The following is a 21,537-nucleotide window of genomic DNA, read 5'->3' on the forward strand; positions in this document are numbered from 1 at the left end:
TTTGTTGTGCTTAGGCCCCATTCTTCTTCAACACACATCTACCCTCTGCATCCGGCTCTTCTCCTTGTTCCTCACTGTCCATACCCACATCTCTCCGTTCACCACGGTCATGCCGCACCTTCATCTGCTGGATTGTTTGCAGAACACGCACTGATGGCATTTTTCCAATACCCAACTTCTGTTCCTTTGCCCAATTTACTAGTCTGGCTATCTCTAGCCTCTCCATGCTCACAAAACGTGCCACAGTCATCAGCCAAGTCTCCTCCTCGTCATCAATCTCAAAGGCCCTGAATAAGTTCGGAACTAACCAGTCTTCAAACCATTGTCATCTGTCTGCCTGGTTCTGGTCTTGTGCTAGCTAGCTAGTGACAGCTCTGCAAAATGTTCCCAGGATGGCAAGGTATGTTGGGTGCACTTGCTTTCAAGTCGGAGGTCATGCCCTGCGAACTTTACATCCCATCATAGGCTGTGTCATGTGCATGTGCCTACTCCTACAGTCGGTTGGTGGAAAGTTTTGGCAGACACTGTTTTGACCAAGTGTAACCCTCTTTGTTATCCTCAGTGCAAACAATATGACATGATGTGTGTGTCTTACTGACAACAGTTTTTGGTGGGCAGTAAGCACCCAGCCCAATGAGCCGCAATTTCTTTTAAAAAAACAAAGACGACATAACAGTTATTAATCTACTGATCTGGTCAAGTTTGTTCTCATCATATGTGTAGTGTTGGTTTTCCCTCCTTGAAGACCAGCCAGGAACACATTGCTCTTGCCATTCCTCTTGCTCTGGCATGCACCATCTTTGGGGAGGTAGGTTTGGGTGACATTCTTCCTCCTCAAGTGAATTAGATTAGTCTGCATTGAGGGGGTCACTTTACTACGAAGATTGGCCTGAAAAAAAGGCAGGACATAAGAGACTGTTCAAATGTTTACCTTCTTGAATAAAAAAGAGCCAAGCAAGAAGACCATGGTAACCCTACCACTGATAGAATATAACAGTACACTCAATAATGAGTCAATGAAATCACTGACCAATTTGATTGCTTTTCTCCTCAGCTCCCACTCACTCCACTCGTATGAGTTCACAATGTTAGTTTCCAACAAATGAGTGTCCATCTGAGTGCTGCTGTCACACTTCATGATGGGTTTTACCAACTGTCTCTCCCCTGACCGGATCTGCAGAGACAGAATTTCAGTGCACCGTTGGTAAGAATATCTCTGCAAGTTCTGAAGATGCAACTTAAGAATTATGATATTGTAAGTGAACATACCTCAGAGTGTGGAGTGACACAGGCAAACTGTTGGAGGAGCTGGATAAGCTCAGGGGACCACTTTGCTTTCTCTGCCACACGGGCAATGTACTCATCTGGTTGGATCCCAATCTTAAAGCTGCCTTCTTGGAGCTGAAAACATAGTATTTCTCACTATGTTTCAGGACTGCTATGCTTGGGTTGCCTGAAAAAACATAGTCACTTCTTGTGAATATTTTAAATATTGTAACAATATATACAAATGCCACCTCCAAAAATCTACACACCTGGCAGTAAAAGCCCATCCTTCTTCACGAGTGTATAACAGTGGAGGCTGCTGAGGGGAGGACGGCTCATAATAATGGCTGGAATGGAGTCAATGGAATGGTATCAACCACATGAAATGTGTTTGATACCATTCCATTGACTGCATTCCAGACATTATTATGAGCCGTCCTCCACTCAGCAGCCTCCACTGGTGTATAACCACAAATTCCCTTGTATTGCAGTGGTAATTTGTCAAAGTTGGATGTTGTCTCAGGCAAGAGCTACTTTTGTGTTTTGATCTCAAAGGGGTCAATATGGTTTTGAGCTTATGATAGAGATGTAAGAAACGCAGACCTATACTGTTGGTGAATGTGAGGGTGTTAACACAGTACTTACCTGAAGACTCCTTCATTCTCTGCTCGTCGGTCTTGATCACCGACACCAGTATGTCCTCCAACTGACCATCAGGGAAGAGCTGGGACTAAGCAGCCTGGAAGGGCTGCAGGTTCACCATCATGTTACTGAGGATGCTCAACAGCACCATCTCATCCTGAAGACCTGACCAATACTTTGCTAGAGCTGTGAAATGGGGCTGGAAGAGGACATATAGTATGAGAGTTGAGGCCTAGACATTAAGGGCCGGTTTCCCAGACATACTGTAGGTTAAGCCCTGGACTAAAAAGCACTTTCAATGGAGATTCCTGTGCTTTTTAGTGTAGAACTAGGTTTAATCTGTGTCTGGGAAACTACCATGTAATGGGAATATTTAAGATTACTAAAGTTCATATTTTTATTAAGCGTGATCAAATGTATATTTGATCACTATTTGGAGTTTCTGTAATACGCATGCTTTCCATTGTTCTGTTTGTGACATTTTAGGTGTGGGTTGATGGTTACTAGACCTGATGCTGAATGTTATGGATTGTTCTCATATCTGTTGATAGTGATTGACGCCAGACTGGAGGACCAAGTGCATGGACTGAGGACACACTGATTATTCACTGTTGTATTAGTATATAATGGGCCTGTCTCCAAGAGGCCAGTTAGACATTTTCTATGCTAGATGTCTCCCTGTTGCAACTTGTATTAAACCAAATGGATTTAAGATTGACTTTATCTTCGACTTCTCTTTTATTCACTTGGAAATTCCTATTACACTCCCGGTAACTCAAATATAACCGAATATACAGTACCAGTCAAAGGTTTGGACACACCTACTCATTCAAGGGTTTTTCTTTATTTTTACTATTTTCAACATTGTAGAATAATAGTGAAGACATCAAAACTATGAAATAACACATATGGAATCATGTAGTAACCAAAATAGTGTTAAACAAATCAAAATACATTTTATATTTGAGATTCTTCAAATAGCCACCCTTTGCCTTAACGACAGCTTTGCACACTCTTGGCATTCTCTCAACCAGCTTCACCTGGAATGCTTTTCCAACAGTCTTGAAGGAGTTCCCACATATGCTGAGCACTTGTTGGCTGCTTTTCCTTCCCTCTGCCGTCCAACTCATCCCAAACCATCTCAATTGGGTTGAGGTCGGGGGATTGTGGATGCCAGGTCATCTGATGCAGCACTCCATCACTCTCCTTCTTGGTAAAATAGCCCTTACACAGCCTGGAGGTGTGTTGGGTCATTGTCCTGTTGAAAAACAAATGATAGTCCCACTAAGCCCAAACCAGATGGGATGGCGTATCGCTGCAGAATGCTGTGGTGGCCATGCTGGTTAATTGTCACTGACAGTGTCACCAGCAGAGCACCCCCACACCATAACACCTCCTCTTCCATGCTTTACGGTGGGAACTACACATGCGAAGATCATCCGTTCACCCACACCGCGTCTCACAAAGCCACGGTGGTTGGAACCAAAAATCTCAAATTTGGACTCATCAGACCAAAGGACAGATTTCCACCGGTCTAATGTCCATTGCTCGTGTTTCTTGGCCCAAGCAGATCTATTCCTCTTATTGGTGTCCTTTAGTAGTGGTTTCTTTGCAGCAATTCGACCATGAAGTCCTGATTCACACGGTCCCCTCTGAACAGTTGATGTTGAGATGTGTCTGTGACTTGAACTCTGTGAAGCATTTATTTTGGCTGCAATTTCTGAGGCTGGTAACTCTAATGAACTTATCCTCTGCAGCAGAGGTAACTCTGGGTCTTCCATTCCTGTGGCGGTCCTCATGACAGCCAGTTTCATCATAGCACTTGATGGTTTTTGCGACTGCACTTGAAGAAACTTTCAAAGTTCTTGAAATGTTCCGTATTGACTGACCTTCATGTCTTAAAGTAATGATGGACTGTCGTTTCTCTTTGCTTATTTGAGCTGTTCTTGCCATAATATGGACTAGGTATTTTACCAAATAGATCCATCTTCTGTATACCCCCCACCTTGTCACAACACAACTGATTGGCTCAAACGCATTAAGAAGGAAAGAAATTCCACAAATTAACTTTTAACAAGGCACACCTGTTAATTGAAATGCATTCCAGGTGACTACCTCATGAAGCTGGTTGAGATAATGCCAAGAGTGTGCAAAGCTGTCATCAAGGCAAAGGGTGGCTATTTGAAGAATCTCAAACATAAAATATATTTTGATTTGTTTAACACTTTTTTGGTTACTACATGATGTCCAAACTTTTGACTGGTACTGTATATGTGCAAGATACTTACAAAACCCGGTGCAGTGGGTACTGCAGTCTTCGAATGAACGGTGATCCTCAAAAGCTTCTTCCGTGTCGCTAGTTCAGTCTGTAGGGATTCAACTTGCTTTGCACATAGAATGACATCTGCCTGGTGAAGAACTGAAGCAGAAGTATGGGTAAACTGTCTTTATGAAACAGAATACTCTTGAAGAAACACTCATGGGACAATTTAATGAAATGACTTGATCTCATGAAGCCCATCCCCTTGCAACTCACCAAAATAACTTTGAGGAAGGCTTCATGTTGTCGTATGTTATAGAGCCTGTTAAAGCAGTCTCTGGTCTCAGCCTCCAGGTCCAGGAGCCTCTCCAGCAGGGTTGTGTACTGCCACACCAAACTCCAGTTCCTAATCAATGTCTTTACTAGTGGATGGAATGGCTTCATTCAGAATTGCTGGCACTATATAGGAAATTGACAATTAATAGTATGGAGCTCTGTAGTTCAGTTAACAAGAATATCCATTCACTATCAGAAAACACAAATTTGATGTTTGGGAACTCACAGTCATCGATGACCTCTCCTCCTTTCCTGCTGTCTTTGTTGAAGAGGCCAGTCACAATCATGCTGAGCTTGTTGAGCTGTTGCTCCTTGACCTTCTTTATGAGGGACATGAAGGTCCCCAGCTCCGACTGGGGAAAGATGCTTTGTAAGGCATCTGCAAAACACACACAGTAATTCAGATATGAGCAAAACAGGAACAAAATGATAAATGGTGGAAAATGGGATGATTCCCACATTGTAAACACCATCACTTTCATGGCCAGTGTAATTACAACTTACCATTTTGCCCTTTACCTTCTTTGTGAATAGGGATACCTTAATTGAAACAATAGCAAAATGTACTTCCCGCCTCTGTTTCAGTAAAAAGCTGAGGGATGGGGCTGGAGAAATGTAACCACTCAAATTCATAGACAGAGCTATGGGTGCAAGGACTGACCATCCATGATATCAACATTATAGTTTTAATCATGTTTTTAGGCTATATAGTGTTTGTTTCAATTTACTTTGTTTACAAACACTAAAGTAAAACAAGCTTATATTTTGGTTTCTGATTGGGTATGACAAGTTAACTATGCTCATAGGGCATTGATTTTCTTCAAGAATCAATGGGTAAATATAATTCATTTATAAGTCCCAAAAATTGATGTAGCAACTAAGGATTGCCCCTTTAGTGGTACAAAATGAGAATAAAATAGTCCTTATGGGTACCTGTAGCCTCTCGCAATGTAGTGATGTCTGTGGGGGAAACCAGACCTGAGCGCAGCAGAACATTACTGACGATCTTATGGTAAAGGCCCTCCAGATCCTCACGTGTTTTCACTCGGCTGTCTGGGATTTCTCGACTCACTGGGCCTAGCCTTGACTGAAGTACCCGCTGGTGATCCTCAAGGTACTCACCTGGGACACAAAACACGACCTTTGAGGATAAACTGATGAATGGGTACAAGACCAACATGCCATGTCTTTAGAAGGTACTTGACAATGGCCTTATGTCTCAACACAGTTAGGGTTTAGTTAGTAGACCATATGAGTCATACATTATTAGATACATTGGTTCATGCATCCTTTGAGCATTTTAAAGCCCCCACTTACGTCGAGATGTGTAATTCATGTCAAAGTAAGCTTGAATCTTGATTGTGTCAAGGGCAGGGCTCCCCTGATCCATGAGCTTGTCCACACACAACTGCAAAGGAAAAACAACACTGATGAGCCCATTGCGCGAAGATCTCAAGCATGATACCAGCCAAACCTGGTTGTTATAATGAAATGGAGTGAGAATACAGACTTACTTCCACAAGTTCTAACATCTTGCTGGGTAAGAGTCCGATTAACATTGAATAGATTTTGTGGATCCAACACAACACTTTTACCGAATAGGAAAAACATTGATTTGACAAAGTAGCTAAACACTGTCACTGCTTGCCTTTATCACACAAGGCTAGTAACTAGCTAGCCACGTTACTAATTACAGTGCATTCAGAAAGTATTCAGACCCTTTTACTTTTTCCACATTTTTTACGTTACAGCCTTATTCTAATATTGATTTTTTTTTAATGTTTCTTCCCCCTCATCAATCTACACACAATACCCCATAATGACAAATCAAAAACGTTTTTTTTTATATTTTCTTTACTAGTTTATACAAATACAAAAACTGAAATATCACATTTACATAAGTATTCAGACCCTTTACTCAGTACTTTGTTGAAGCACCTTTGGCATCGATTACAGACTCAAGTCTCCTTGGGTATGACACAAGCTTGGCACACCACTGCTGCACCGGGTCCTCATGGTTCAATGCTGGTTGCCATGGTAATCAATGTAACACTGCAGGAGCCACAGGACGTAAAAGTTGCAAAATTGTAACAGTAGTAGCTAGCATAATGCATTGATGCACATATGACTGGTGAATGAGTCTTCTCACTAATTCCATGTCATTAAATGCACATTTAAAAAATGTACTTTGCAGAACATTGTCATGCAAGACGTAATGGCAACAGATACATTCTGATAAAATATTTATTATAAAAACAGACATGACATACACAACTTGGTCTAGATTAAGTTAGCAAGACTCGAGCATGAATGCACAATTCGAAAAGGAGAGACTGGGACTTCAACTTTACCTCTGACCACCGAGAACTAACATCAATGAGCTGACTATTCATCAGTCTCCATATTTCAGCCCTTGGATAAGGCCTTTCCATTTCACACAGGGATTGCTTACGGACTTCCACTTAGGACCTGAGATTAAGATCACATGGCAACCCCACTTCTTTAGAGTAGAAAAACACATGGCAGTTCTTAAAACACACTGACGAGCACATGCAAAAATGGTTCGTCAAAGACTGGTTAAGTAATACATGAAATCATACACTAAGTAGGTCTACTGTCAATAAAACATGGGGTTGATATTCAGGTTTATCAAAATGCTGCAAGGTCTTTAAACTAATAAGGCCAATTGCTTGTCCATAGTATCCATAGGAATAGTCTATTTTTAGGAAGAGTGAAAGGCAACCATCAAATGGTAAAGTCATAGCCTCAATGAATCAACATACAACGTTCTCATCAAGTTCAGGTATTTGCTGTCAAAACACTTTTCCAAAAATACTTTTACAGTAGAAAAACATGCACTTACCAGAAAGATTGATCAAACGTTGAAAGATTGATCAATACTCAAGTCAGAAAATTCTATATATTGTGAACAAACATGCAAAGTCAAAAAAGAAAATAAATACAATGTGAAGAAACATGTACCCGAGTCAAGAATAGGTTACGTTAAGAATTGAATCAAGGGCCCCTTCACAAACAAAAATGTAGGTTTAAAGGATCAATGCACAATATAACAGTGTTTTCAGCACAATAATGGCCTCAAATTCAGGACTTACATTATAGGCCTTCAATTTGGGACATGCATCATTAAAATTAGGTTGTGGAGAATCAAGAGGGAAAACCCAAATGGAGAAGTAAAATGAAAACATTCAGTCTACCATTTAGGGGTGGTGGCAGTTTCAACATACTGTACATACTCAACATTTCACCTGCATTGATTTGGCTACAAATCTTGGAGGGGAAACTACAGTAACCTACCTTTCACCAAGTTAACGCTGAAAAGATAAACATGGACATTTTAGGTTTAAGTTATTTCAAGATAAAATGTAGAAAGCTAATAAAGGAGAGGCACACAGAGGAGAAATATGTTCAAACTGTTCTGAATCACCTAAAAATCAGTCATCTTTCTTTACATGTGGCCAGACCCTGATCAATGGATTCTAAGTAAATCTTTGGACATCCTCAGGACATCTTTGACAAAGGCATGATTTAAGGAATGCAAATGTCTTGAGTCAGGATTCATGCCACGAAGCAGAAATGGAAACATTCTGATCGGTCTGGCAACAGTAGAAACATTTTATAATCACACTCAAAGTAATAGAGCATTGGAAGCTTCAGTTCTGAAATGTCCTCTCGACCCCAAAAAAAGTAATGCATGATGTAGTAGAGCTATATTGCACTTGTGTGAAAACTTGTATCCATTCATTTCAGAAGCTTCCAGTCCAGAAGATGAGTCCAACTCAGAAGCACTTCCTGAAGACGATCTGGTGGCCATATTCCTCATGGCTGATCCAGGCAGAGGCAAAGGATGACAAGTTGGCCAACACTGCACCTCCGCTCCACACAGAGAAATCTCTGTCCTTAGGACTGGTCACACACTCCCTAAAGTCTGTAGGCACCATGGTTCTAATTTCACTCTGAAGCCGCTCAGGAAGTCCAGCCAGCAGGGTATTTCCACCTTCACAGAGAAAATGAAAGACATTTTAGGTTGTGTCCCAAATGGCTACTTTTGACCAGGAAGTAGTGCACTTCATAGGAATAGGGTGACATTTGGGACACAGTCTTAGAGTAGACATGGGTGGATAAGTATTCAGCAACTAATAAACCAAAACTATGTACCTGATAGGACAATGTTCCCCAAAAAGCTCAGCCGGAGGTCAATGTCTGAACGGAGGATTGACTTGAAAATACTCTCATGCATCCCGTAATGGTCTCGTCCAATCAGCTCTGGCTTAAACAGTATCTCAGGAGCCCTGTGGATGGAAGACATCACTGATTAACAGATCATAGCTGACCCCTGGTGGCCATCCAATGGCTTACTTGGTAGTACCATAATCAAAAGTGAAACCTAAACAGCACCGTTTGCGGAGTTAAACACTTGCAGTTCTTAGTCTCAATTTCCTCAGTACATAGCAGCAGATCACTTAATCGTCACCACTCATTAGGGCGAGTGTTCTTTAAAGTGGGGATACAGGGGGTCGGTTAAAGGGTTACCTGAACCACTCTGTGCTGAGGCAGACGACCTGTCCATCAGGCATGGTGTAATACATCTCTCTGCTAGCCGACCGCCCACAGGTTAACTCAGATTCATAGTCCTGGGCGACCCTGCAGCATTTCTCCTTTATCTCTCTCACAATCTCCATCTCGGCAGAAGTGTGCATGCACACCCCCTGCTCCTGCAGAAGCTGGGACACAGGATAGCACAAAACAAAGAAAGTGAATATAATTAATTGTTTTATTGATCAAATGAGCATATTTGACAGAGTCCCTGTAAAAAAAAGTATCAAATACCATTTTAAGGTGCATTGTAACATCATGGCCAGCCAGGGTGAAGTGCTGCACTGCCTGAGGTAGACAGTATCCCTCAAACACTGGCACACTATGACTCACTCCATCCCCAGAGTCAAACACTGGCACACTATGACTCACTCCATCCCCAGAGTCAAACACTGGCACACTATGACTCACTCCATCCCCAGAGTCAAACACTGGCACACTATGACTCACTCCATCCCCAGAGTCAAACACTGGCACACTATGACTCACTCCATCCCCAGAGTCAAACACTGGCACATATGACTCACTCCATCCCCAGAGTCAAACACTGGCACACTATGACTCACTCCATCCCCAGAGTCAAACACTGGCACACTATGACTCACTCCATCCCCAGAGTCAAACACTACACCTAGTAGGAGAAAGAGGCTACAATGATCAGCGATCTTAACCATTATTAATGCAAAAATACATTGTTTCTCTCCTAGATTGATAGCAATCTCCTAGATTGTAACTTTAAACAAGAGTGAACGCATGCAATCCTTTACTCAGGAATATATTCACTGGATTAGATGGATTCATATATATTAACTGAATCTACTGTATATTTATTCACATCAACAGAGTAGATAAAGTTAGTTTACCTGTGGACCCCCCTGTTGCGTAGAGTGCCAGCCTTGCCTGCATGGCCACGTAGGTGAGGGGAACGTTGAAGCACTCAAACATGAGTTCCACCATGCGCTGGCGGTTCGCCAGCGGGTTCATGGCTGCTTCGGTCAGTAGGACAGGGTGATCATCTGGATGGACCTGCAGCAGCTGGAACGTGTGGTGCCAAATCTGAAATGAGACCAGTGAAGTTTATATCCTATAACCACCAGGTTCTACAATGTCATCAGAACATCCATGGGATAGAATTGTCAACAGTAGACAAACCTTTTCCATTTCATCCCAGTTGCGTATAATTCCATTTTTCATGGGATACTTCAGTGCCAGGACTCCTTCTCATGTGTTGAGCCTCATGTCCAATGAAAGTCTCCCATTCAAAGTTGCCATTCATTATTTCCTATTGACAAAACAATAGGCAAATCAGAAAGCCAGTCTCCATGTAGGGAAACGTATGATGGCGGCCTAGCATATGAATAGCCACATGACCCGAGTACAAACACCAAATACTTTGCTCATACAATTACCTCATATTTAGGCAGCCCAATGATATTTGGGAGGTCCTGATCAGCAAACCCTGCTTTCATCAAACCAGACCCTGTGTCCAGCACTATTGGCGTCTTGAAATTGGTCATCTGTAAATAAAAGTGCCGAGATATAATAATTCCCATTTAACTGAAAGAGAATGCATAATATTCAGCAGGTCAATGGTGAATAATGTACATTTCTTTCCCATCAACTACTAAGCCTTACGTCGGTTATTTGGACATTGGGTTGATTGACAGGTGACCTAGAGATGGACCTCCTTGTAGTCATACACCTCTGAAACCCATCAGGGATCTCTACTTCTCTCCGCTCATCAGCTCTGCTTGGTTCACATGATCCAGATGTTACTTCAGCAGACATACGAGGTAGCTCTTTAGAATTAAACCCAGAATGTACTACTGAAACATCCTCAGATTACTGGGAGAGGCGGATTTCTGTCTGGATTTCTATCTGAACACCGGCAGAGAGTCAACAGGTGTTAATGTTGATTCCACAGAGGAATTGTCTAGCGTGGACTGTTCATGGGACCCCAAAGGGTTATTGCATAAGGATGCCTGTGGAGCTGCGAGGGGTTTGTTGTTGTTGTTGTTGTTGTTATTGCTGTGCTCATTCACATCTGGACTATGAGATCTGTTTGGAGGTTTGAGGCTTCGCTCTTTAGGCTTCGGATGAGTATTGAACTCTGGCATGACTTGTGGTGCGAGTCTAGGGTCAGGGTCTGAATCACTATCAGGGCAGTGTGTTAAATACATGGTTTCCGTTGAGATATTGAGTTCTTGCCCTTTGTCATTCACAGGAAGTGATGCCTTTCTTGGTTTAGGCACTGGGGGGTTACCACTCGGGTCAAACGCTCCATGTTCTGCGCTCATTTCAGGTGTCAAGGAGGCCTCTGGTGTGCAATTTCCAATTTCCCCAAATCTGAAATCTTAGCATTCCTCATCTGTACCCTCTTGGCCAAAATACCAGCAACAGTGTGTGAAAACCTTGTGAAGACTTACAGAAAACGTTTGACCTGTGTCATTGCCAACAAAGGGTATATAACAAAGTATTGAGAAACTTTTGTTATTGACCAAATACTTATTTTCCACCATAATTTGCAAATAAATTCATTAAAAATCCTACAATGTGATTTTCTGGAAAAAAATTCTCTCATTTTGTCTGTCATAGTTGACGTGTACCTATGATGAAAATTACAGGCCTCTCATCTTTTTAAGTGGGAGAACTTGCACAATTGGTGGCTGACTAAATACTTTTTTTCCCCACTGTACTTTAGTGCGGTGTTGTAAACAGGATGCATGTTTTGGAATATTTTTCATTCTGTACAGGCTTCCTTTTCACTCTGTCAATTATGTTTGTATTGTGGAGTAACTACAATGTTGTTGAGCCATCCTCAGTTTTCTCCTATCACAGCCATTAAAGTAACTGTTTTAAAGTCACCATTGACTTCATGGTGAAATCCCTAAGCGGTTTCCTTCCTCACCAGCAACTGCGTTAGGAAGGACGCCTGTATCTTTGTAGTGACTGGGTGTATTGATACACCATCCAAAGTGTAATTAATAACTTCACCATGCTCAAAGGGATATTTCATGTCTGCTTTTTTAATTTTTACCAATAGGTGCCCTTGTTTGCGAGGTATTGGAAAACCTCCCTGGTCTTTGTGGTTTAAATTCACTGCTTGACTGAGGGACCTTACAAATAATTGTATATGTGGGGTACAGAGATGAGGAAGTCATTCAGAAATCATGTTAAACACTTATTGCACACAGAGTGAGTCCCTGCAACTTATTCTGTGACTTGTTAAGCACTTTTATTTATCCTGAACTTATTTAGGCTTGCCATAACAAAGGGGTTGAATACTTATTGACTCAAGGCATTTCATTTTTAATTATTTGTAAACATAAAAAAAAAAAAACATAATTCCACTTTGATATTATGGGGTATTGTGTGTAGGCCAGTGACAAAAATGTAATCCATTTTAAATTCAGGCTGTAACAATTTTTGGGGGGAAAAAGTCAAGGGGTGTGAATACTTTCTGAAGGCACTGTATATCATCATGACCTACCAAACTTATCTGCTCCTCACTGCCCCATGATGCCCACGGTTTGCTCGTGCTCTCAGTCTTCAGAAGAATATCCAACATCTGCTCCTGTGCCATCACATTCTCTTCCGCCTGTACAAAAACACAAAAAGTTAGAGAAGTGTTTACAAATGTAAGCTATCGGCCTATGCCAACTGTGATTTAGGTCACTATTACCAATCTCGGTAATGTGCAAATCTAAAGCTCCGAACTATTTACTGCTTTGGCATGAAAACAATCCATTGAACGTTTGAGTCAACCTGCCTCCAGTATTACAGCTGCCTGGTCCAGGATCTCTGCCACCTTCCTGAGACCCTCCTGTTCCTTTAGGTCCCAGTCATTTAACGAGACTTCAGTCATGGAGCTTGTAATCCTGCAAACAGATTAAACAGCAACAATATGAGTGCTAGGCACAATTAGCGGCTATTTGGACCATGTCAGGAGACAAGAGCATAAATGTGTCATTACCTTTCACAGGTGTCCTGTTTGGAGTTATGGAAGTCATACATATCCCAGAGAAGAGTGGGAATGCTCTCTGCAGTGTAGTTGGGCCCGTCTCTTGCATATGTGATGGTGCTGGAGAGGGCATTCCAAATGGGGCTCAGTTCCGACTCCTTAAAGCTGTCCTGTGCCTGTAGGATACTGTCCCTGGGCTGTGCTCCTCTGCTCTGAGGACTGGTGTGTACCTCAGTCTGTGTGGGCTGGTCTCGAGACCAATTGGATAATTGGTCGGTGTGGTGGGAGCACTCGGAGGGGTTTGGGCTCTTGATGTCCCGCTGACGTGGTGATGGGTTCTGGGTGATGGTGACCGTGTAAGAGTTCTCCAGGTCATCCACAGGCAGACTGAGCCAGGGGTTCTGGGGCAGGGTAGCCGACCGCTTCAGCTTGATCACAAAATTTAGCGAGTCCACCGTTATTTTAGGGATAATCTGAATGCTGGCCCTGGAGGTGTTTCCCACAGAGCCAAAGTCAAACTCCTGCCTGCGGTCCTCCGAGTCAGACACGCTGGAGATGTTCTCCTCGTGGATCTGGGGCTGCCTGGTGATGGGCCTGAAGGAGTCTCTGGTTCCTGGTACCCTGGACATCCCTTCCCATCCCTCCGTCCCTGCCCCAGTCTCCACATGGCTGCTTCCTGCTCCATCAAAGCCAGAGTCAATGGATCTGAGAGAGGGAGGCTTCCCCACAGCAGACAAAGCCCCAGAGATGGCACTGGAGGGGGACGTACCTAGAGGGGCTTGATGGTGCTTGAGGTTGGAGAGGGAGCCATGGCTGTGCAGGTTGTCTGTGTGGTGGTCTGATCTGGAACCAGAGGTTCTAAGGAGACTACATAATGCCCTGTCTGGACCGTTGTGAATGGCCTCGGGGCCTCCTCCGCCCACAGCCAGGTTAGTGTGTGGCCCAGGCCCTTTCCTGTGGCGGGCTCTCAGAAACTCATACTGCCACTGCAGTGCCAACTGGAAGTCGTTGATAGGTACTGCTCCTGGAGAGGTCAGGAGTTTACGCAGGGTCATGCACCTGGAGAGAAGGTGGCAGGGTCAACTTGGCTGTGAACACGTATTCAATGCAAATACTGCCTTACAAGTTGCCAGACAAATGGCTATGGAAGTTTTAACTAGTTAATACCCTCCTAAAGCATTTAAACATGATTATGCAACAGAAGTTCTGACACACAAGCTGGAGTTTCTCACCCATGTGACAGCTGTTTGCCCATCTGCTGGAGCTGGGCATCAGGGATGACATTGGCCAGGTGAGCCAGCTGGGCCAGCTCCTCAATGTCTGGGGAGGGTTTCTTTCTCAGGAGGTCACAGACCGCCTGCCTCCACACAGGGACAGGGCCATGCATCTCCAGCGGGTGGCACTGTTTGGGGAGGCTGTCGCAGTTCAAACCCCACAGAAGGTCTTGGAGAAAAGTCTCACACAGGACGATGCGGTACCAGCTATTGGCCTGTTGAGATGAAAGAAATTGAGTACATGACATTAGATTAAATAGACAATGTATAACCACATTACAAGCCACATGCATGTCACGAGGAGATAGAAATGTCAAACGTAATGTCATTTCAATAATCTTCCTATTTGTTGTCAATTTCAATTGCATCACCACTTCAGTATTATATAAACATGTATAAGTTAGCATACACTCTCAGAAGTCATAAAAGGTCAGTCCAAGAGGATACCTACTTTGTTGTAGTAGTGGTAGTAGTCGGCGACTGCTCCGAGGGTCTGCCGCGGAAGCTCTACAGCAGAGTGGAAGTTCTCCTTCAGTCTGTCCAGATCCTGCACCCACTCTTCCCTGGTCTGGGCATCACCAGGGGGCAGAGTCTCAGCTAACGTTTGGATCACATTCTCAGCACTGCGGACTAAAGCCTGGTAGCAGGGGGAGAACACATGTTAACACAACCCCACTGTGTTGTTCAGGATCCATACAGAAGCTTTAATACTTCAATGCACCCATCTTAGGAGGTTAATATCAGAGTATCCTATATTTACAATCGCAGGTGTATAGATGGATGCCTCAAATTCAGATTTTAACATCTCAGCCTTCCTCGCTTCTTTAGCGATCTCTATTCTGTAAGGCTGGAGCTTATCTTTTTGAAGGCTTTTAATCTGTTCAGTTATCTGCAAGTGGAGGTAAATGAACCAAAATAATCAACAAGGCATGACAGTTGGGCCGTGTTCATTAGGCACCAAATGGAAGAAAACTGACTTAAACAGGGAGGACTTAAGAATATTTTTACTAAAATGTTTTCTGTTGCGTGCCCCAATGAACACAACCCTGGAGTAATTGTTATGTATTATAACCCACCTGCTGTGCCTCATCACGCAGCTGGAAGACCTGCACCTGGAGATGGGCCTTAGAAAAGGCCTGTTGCCACAGCAACTCTATTTTTTCAGCAGCCGCTGTTATCCTTTCAACAAAGACAAGAGACCTTCAACCGTGGAAAATACTTATTGTAGCAGATTACTATGATGAACCTTGAAATAGAACAGCATAATATGTATCCATTGACAGCTTTGCATAAAAAGTTAGTAATTTCCTGTGTAACGTGTAAGTCTTCTCCTCAACATTACATTTTAACTCACACCATACTCCTCCCTCTAAATGACAGGTCTAGATTTACTGGCTAAGCAGTCTCTACCTGGGCCCGGTTTCCCAAAAGCTACACTGAAGAAAAATATAAAACGCAACATGTAAAGTGTTGGTCCCATGTTTCATCGCAGAAGATCCCAGAAATGTTCCATATGCACAAAAAGCTTATTTCTCTCAAATTGTGTGCACAAATTTGTTTACATCCCTGTTAGTGAGCATTTCTCCTTTCCCAAGATAATCCATCCACCTGACAGGTGTGGCATAGCAAGAAGCTGATTAAACAGCATGATGATTGGGGCAATAAAGGGCCACTAAATTGTGCAGTTTTGTCACACAACATAATGCCACAGATGCCTCAAGTTTTGAGGGAGCATGCAATTGGCATGCTGACTGCAGGAATGTCCACCAGAGCTGTTGCCAGTGAATGTTAATTTCTCTACCATAAGCCGCCTCCAACGTATTATTAGAGAATTTGGCAGTACGTCCAACCGGCCTCACAACCGCAGACCATGTGTATGGCGTAGTGTGGGCAAGCGGTTTGCTGATGTCAACGTTGTGAACAGAGTGCCCCATGGTGGCGGTGGGGTTATGGTATGGGCAGGCATAAGCTAAGGAAAATGAACACAATTGCATTTTATCGATGGCAATTTGAATGCACAGAGATACCGTGATGAGATCCTGAGGCCCATTGTGAGGCCCATCTTTTTTTAAAGGTATCTGTGACCAACAGATGCATATCTGTATTCCCAGTCATGTGAAATCCATAGATTAGGGCCTAATAAATGTATTTCAATTGACCGATTTCCTTATATGAACTGTAACTCACTAAAATCTTAAATTGTTGCATGTCGCATTTATATTTTTGTTTATATTAATCGTTAGAACAGTCATAGGAGAATCGTTAAATCTCAGAGCTGTTTCCCAAAACCATCGTTACCGAAGTTTCTCTTGAAAACGCTTGTTATTTAACGACTGCCTCAGACCAGTCATAGAAGAGCTAAGTACATCGTTAGATGCTTTTTTTGCCCTTCCATGTCACTTTATACACAGGAGATCTCCACTAAACACAAAATCAAGATGTCTATCGGTCTTTCTGTGACCGCCGATAACTTCAGAACAAAATGTGACAGTGACTACAAATACAAAGTTGCCCATTTGTTTGCATAACATGGCAAAGGATAAAGACCCTTCTAATGAAACCGGAGATGATTGTATTAAAATATAAATATAGTATAGGCTACATAGACCTATATATTTGAATTATATTGAAAATAAATGTCATGTTAATTCAATTGAGTTTTACTTAGCTATTTGTATGCTACCATCTGAAATGTTTGCCTCGATATAGCCAATTTCATGTGTAACATGTCCGCAATGTGCCAAGTCTTGATTTGGTGCATTATTATAGAGTAAGCATTAGAATAAAGCCACCTCAATATTTGTAGCCATACAGTGCATTCGGAAAGTATTCCGACCCCTTTACTTTTTCCACATTGTTACATTATAGCCTTATTCTAAAATGGATTCAATAAATGTTATTCCCTCATCAATCTACACACAATACCCCATAATGCAAATTTACATAAGTATTCAGACCCTTTGCTATGAGACTCGAAATTGAGCTCAGGTGCATCCTGTTTCCATTGATCATCCTTGATGTTTCTACAAATTGATTGGAGTCCACCTGTGATAAATTCAATTGATTGGACATGATTTGAAAAGGCACAAACCTGTCTATATAAAGGTCCCACAGTTTACAGTGAATGTCAGAGCAGAAACCAAGCCATGAGGTCGAAGGATTTGTCCGTAGAGCTCAGAGACAGGATTGTGTCGGGGCACAGATCTGGGGAAGGGTACCAAAAAATAAAATGTCTGCAGCATTGAAGGTTCCCAAGAACACAGTGGCATCCATCATTCTTAAAATGGAAGAAGTTTAGAACCACCACGACTCTTCCTAGAGCTGTCCGCCCAGCCAAACGGAGCAAATGGGGGAGAAGGGCCTTGGTCAGGGAGGTGACCAAGAACCCGATAGTCACTGACAGAGCTCCAGAGTTCCTCTGTGGAGATGGTTGTCCTTCTGGAAGGTTCTCCCATCTCTGCAGCACTCCACCAATCAGGTCTTTATGGTAGAGTGGCCAGACGGAAGCCATTCCTCAGTAAAAGGCACATGACAACCCGCAAAAGGCACCTAAAGGACTCTCAGACCATGAGAAACAAGATTCTCTGGTCTGATGAAACCAAGATTGAACTCTTTGGCCTGAATGCCAAGCGTCACGTCTGGAGGAAACCTGGCACCATCCCTACGGTGAAGCATGGTGGTGGCAGCATCATGCTGTGGGATGTTTTTCAGCGGCAGGGACTGGGAGACTAGTCAGGATCGAGGCAAAGATAAAAGAAGCAAAGTATAGAGAGATCCTCAGACTGGGGCGAAGGTTCACCTTCCAACAGGACAACGACCCTAAGCACACAGCCAAGACAACGCAGGAGTGGCTTCGGGACAAGTCTCTGAATATCCTGGAGTGGCCCAGCTAGAGCCCGGACTTGAACCCGATCGAACATCTCTGGAGAGACATGAAAATAGCTGTGCAGCGACGCTCCCCATCCAACCTGACAGAGCTTGAGAGAATCTGCAGATAAGCATGGGAGAAACTCCCCAAATACAGGTGTGCCAAGCTTGTAGCGTCATACCCAAGAAGACTTGAGGCTGTAATCGCTGCCAAAGGTGCTTCAACAAAGTACTGAGTAAAGGGTCTGAATACTGATGTAAATGTATTCGTTTTTAATTTTTAATACATTTGCAAAAATGTCTAAAAACCTGTTTTTGCTTTGTCATTATGTGTTAGTGTAGATTGAAAAAAAATGATTTAATCCATTTTAGAATAAGGCTGTAACGTAGCAAAATGTGGAAAAAGTCAAGGGGTCTGAATACTTCCCGAATGCACTGTAGGTGATAATATCTCTAGGAGCATATCCGTCAGTATTGTGGAATAATTTGATGTTAAGGTAAGATTGGAAAGGGAGAATACTGATCATTTCTTTCAATCCGATCAGTATCGACATGCCTCGACGCACTTAAGACCTTAAAAGCACTGTTACAGTAGGAAGTGAGCAGTAGCTATAGGTGCAGATCAACTCAGCTTACCTGTACTAACCAAAGTAGGCCTTTGTTATGTCCAACTGAAAGAGAGACTCTTACCTCCGCAGCAGTTGGAACTTGGCTTCGTTGCTGTAACAGAAGTAATTCCGTTCGGTGAAGGCAGAGGGCACAGGCTGTCTGGAGAGAATCTGCAGTGTGGAAATACAGGATGGGAGCCTCTGGACCACGGAGAGAAACTCCTGGACAAAGGCATCAATCTCCTGCATAAACAAGTCCAAGAAGAGATGTTAGAGTGATTACAAAGTAGGTAAAGTCAGTCCTGTCGCATCAGAAAAGCATTATGCATATGCTTGTAGAAGTTGTACAACCACAAACCAATTACGCGAATACAACCCAAATATACAACCATATCAAACCAATTAAGTTTGATAACTTACGGGAGATTGTTTTGCCTAGAATGTGAATTTTAGTTACTGTTACAGCGCAGTATGGTATGCGAAAACATTCATTATAGCGTCCCAAAACAGACTGCCCTCACAGTACTAATGAATCCTGTCAACATGGATGAATGCCCAGTCAAACATGAGTGAATATGATCAAATGGTGAGAGAAGGGGCCGCCTTTCACTTGGTAATGAGGTCAGCTGATTGCAGTCTGTAATTGTACAAGCGTCACCAAGGTGACAAACAATGGCTCGGGGGATGCATCACTGAAACGCATGAATGGAATCACGAATGAAAGATCTCCCCACGGATGACAGTGGAATCACTGGCCTTTTCTCAATTGACTTGCTCAACTCCTGTCTGGTCTCCTTTTGAAAAAGGTAAATCGAGGAGAGGAAACGTGGACGAAAATGCACTTATATGAAATGAGACACCTTCACTCGCGCGTCAGACAAATGCCGTTTACAGGGGATGGATCCCAAAATAAGTGTAAAGTCATAAATGAAGTTAGTTGTGCAAGACATTTTATAGATAAAAACAATTAGCTACTTATCGTTTTAAAAGTCTACATGCTTTTCTCCTCAGACAAAACAAAAGCAGATTGAAAGGGGGTGTGGCAGATTTCAAAACTCTTCCACGAAGGACTCAGGTAGGATACACATGACTATCCTCGATGAAAGGTGGCTATCGAGGAGGGGAGGACACTCTACCGTTCGCCTACTTACGAATTGACATCTCCTCGACCACTTTTGCCCAAATAAGAAAAGGCCACTGACTGCACAATCCTCTCTCCAGATCGATTAACTGAATCTACCATGGGAATCTTTCCATGTCATTTCGGCAAGCAATGATACCCACCATCACAGATTGTTCTGAAATATTATCTGTTTTTAACTACAGAAACTAAGTTCTTCCACACCAATCTCGACAAATAATTTCTGTATGGACCTTGCTTTGTGCACGGGGGCATTGTCATGCTGAAACAGGAAAGGGCCTTCCCCAAACTGTTGCCACAAAGTTGGAAGCACAGAATCGTCTAGAATACCATTGTATGCTGTAGCGTTACGGTTTCCCTTCACTGGAACTAAGGGGCCTAGCCAAACCACGAAAACAGCCCCAGACCATTATTCCTCCTCCACCAAAAACGTTACAGCACTATGCGTTGGGGCAGGTAGCGTTCTCCTGGCATCCACCAAACCCAGATTCATCCGTCGGACTGCCAGATGGTGAAGCATGAGTCATCATTCCAGAGAACGTGTTTTCACTGCTCCAGAGTTAAATGGCAGCGAGCTTTACACCACTCCAGCTGACGCTTGGCATTGCGCATGGTGATCTTAGGCCATGGAAACCCATTTCATGAAGCTCCTGACAAACAGTTATTGTGCTGACGTTGCTTCCAGAGGCAGTTTGGAACTCAGTAGTGAGTGTTGCAACTGAGGACAAATGATATTTACGCGCTAGAGCACTCGCCGGTCCCGTTCTGTGAGCTTTGACACTGACTTTTTGGAAAGGTGGCATCCTATGACGGTGCCACGATGAGTCACTGAGCTCTTCAGTAAGGCCATTCTACAGCTAATGTTGGGCTATGGAGATTGCATGGCTGCGTCCTTGATTTTATTCACCGGTCAGCAATGGGTGAGGCTAAAATAACCGAATCCACATACTTTTCTATAAATAGTGTATTCAATAAATATTAGGGCTGTCAATGTTAACGCGTTACATTGCCGTTAATGCTTTCATGGAGGACTTGAATTGTGAGGATGACCACACAATTTATTTTATCAAGAGCAAAAGCTAGTGAGTTTTCTACCCAAAGATGCAAAGAAAATGTTGTGATCCATTTAATCAAACACAAGAGACCATCAAATTTGATTAAAGGGTGTGGCAGTAGGAGGAACAGTGGCATATAGTGGGCAAAACCTAGTACCTTCATACTAATTTATGGTAAGTAATGCAAGCAACTTAAAAATGGCAAATTTCTCTGATCCTGGGGGGAAAAACGTCACCAGATTCACAGGGAATACATTACAAAGGATGAAGAAGCACTACTCCAAGCCGCAGCGCCATACTACTTGTCAGACAGAACTGATACCGGGGGGGCGGGGGGTCCATGGGTGGCTTTTGGTCATTTTATTAGATTCCTCAGGTCTTAGTCATTGTTAGGAAGAATAATGGGTGCAATCAATTAGCTTAATTTCTCAAAGATCAAATGATATTTCAACAAAATAATGTTTCAGAAATGCTACTCTTATCGGTTTCCAACAACAGAAACAATTTCAGCAC

The 21,537-nt window shown here is 42.9% G+C and overlaps 1 protein-coding gene and 2 pseudogenes across 1 annotated transcript; all 3 read right to left on the reverse strand.

The window, feature by feature from the left end:
* Positions 1-10: 10 nt before the first annotated feature.
* Positions 11-6,115, reverse strand: LOC121549174 (annotated as a pseudogene).
* A 333-nt stretch (positions 6,116-6,448) lies between these two features.
* Positions 6,449-12,710, reverse strand: LOC121549035 (annotated as a pseudogene).
* Positions 12,711-12,878: 168 nt separating this feature from the next.
* Positions 12,879-21,187, reverse strand: LOC121549175. The gene is made up of 7 exons (XM_041861041.1): positions 21,182-21,187; positions 18,911-19,071; positions 15,430-15,532; positions 14,805-14,990; positions 14,312-14,568; positions 13,092-14,138; positions 12,879-12,996 (listed from the first exon to the last, which is right to left on the reverse strand). The coding sequence occupies exons 1-7, from the start codon at positions 21,185-21,187 to the stop codon at positions 12,879-12,881; spliced, it is 1,878 nt and encodes a 625-aa protein (XP_041716975.1).
* Between the last annotated feature and the right edge of the window lie 350 nt (positions 21,188-21,537).

The sequence above is a fragment of the Coregonus clupeaformis genome, chromosome 33, assembly GCF_020615455.1.
Source record: "Coregonus clupeaformis isolate EN_2021a chromosome 33, ASM2061545v1, whole genome shotgun sequence".
NCBI classification, from domain to species: Eukaryota; Metazoa; Chordata; class Actinopteri; order Salmoniformes; family Salmonidae; genus Coregonus; species Coregonus clupeaformis.

Coding starts and splice junctions, on each gene's coding strand:
- LOC121549175 (XM_041861041.1), bottom strand. Junction 15,533..18,910: donor AAGTTCCAACTGCTGCGGAG/GTAAGAGTCTCT, acceptor CTTTGTTGAAAG/GATAACAGCGGCTGCTGAAA. Junction 14,139..14,311: donor GGCAAACAGCTGTCACATGG/GTGAGAAACTCC, acceptor CCTTCTCTCCAG/GTGCATGACCCTGCGTAAAC.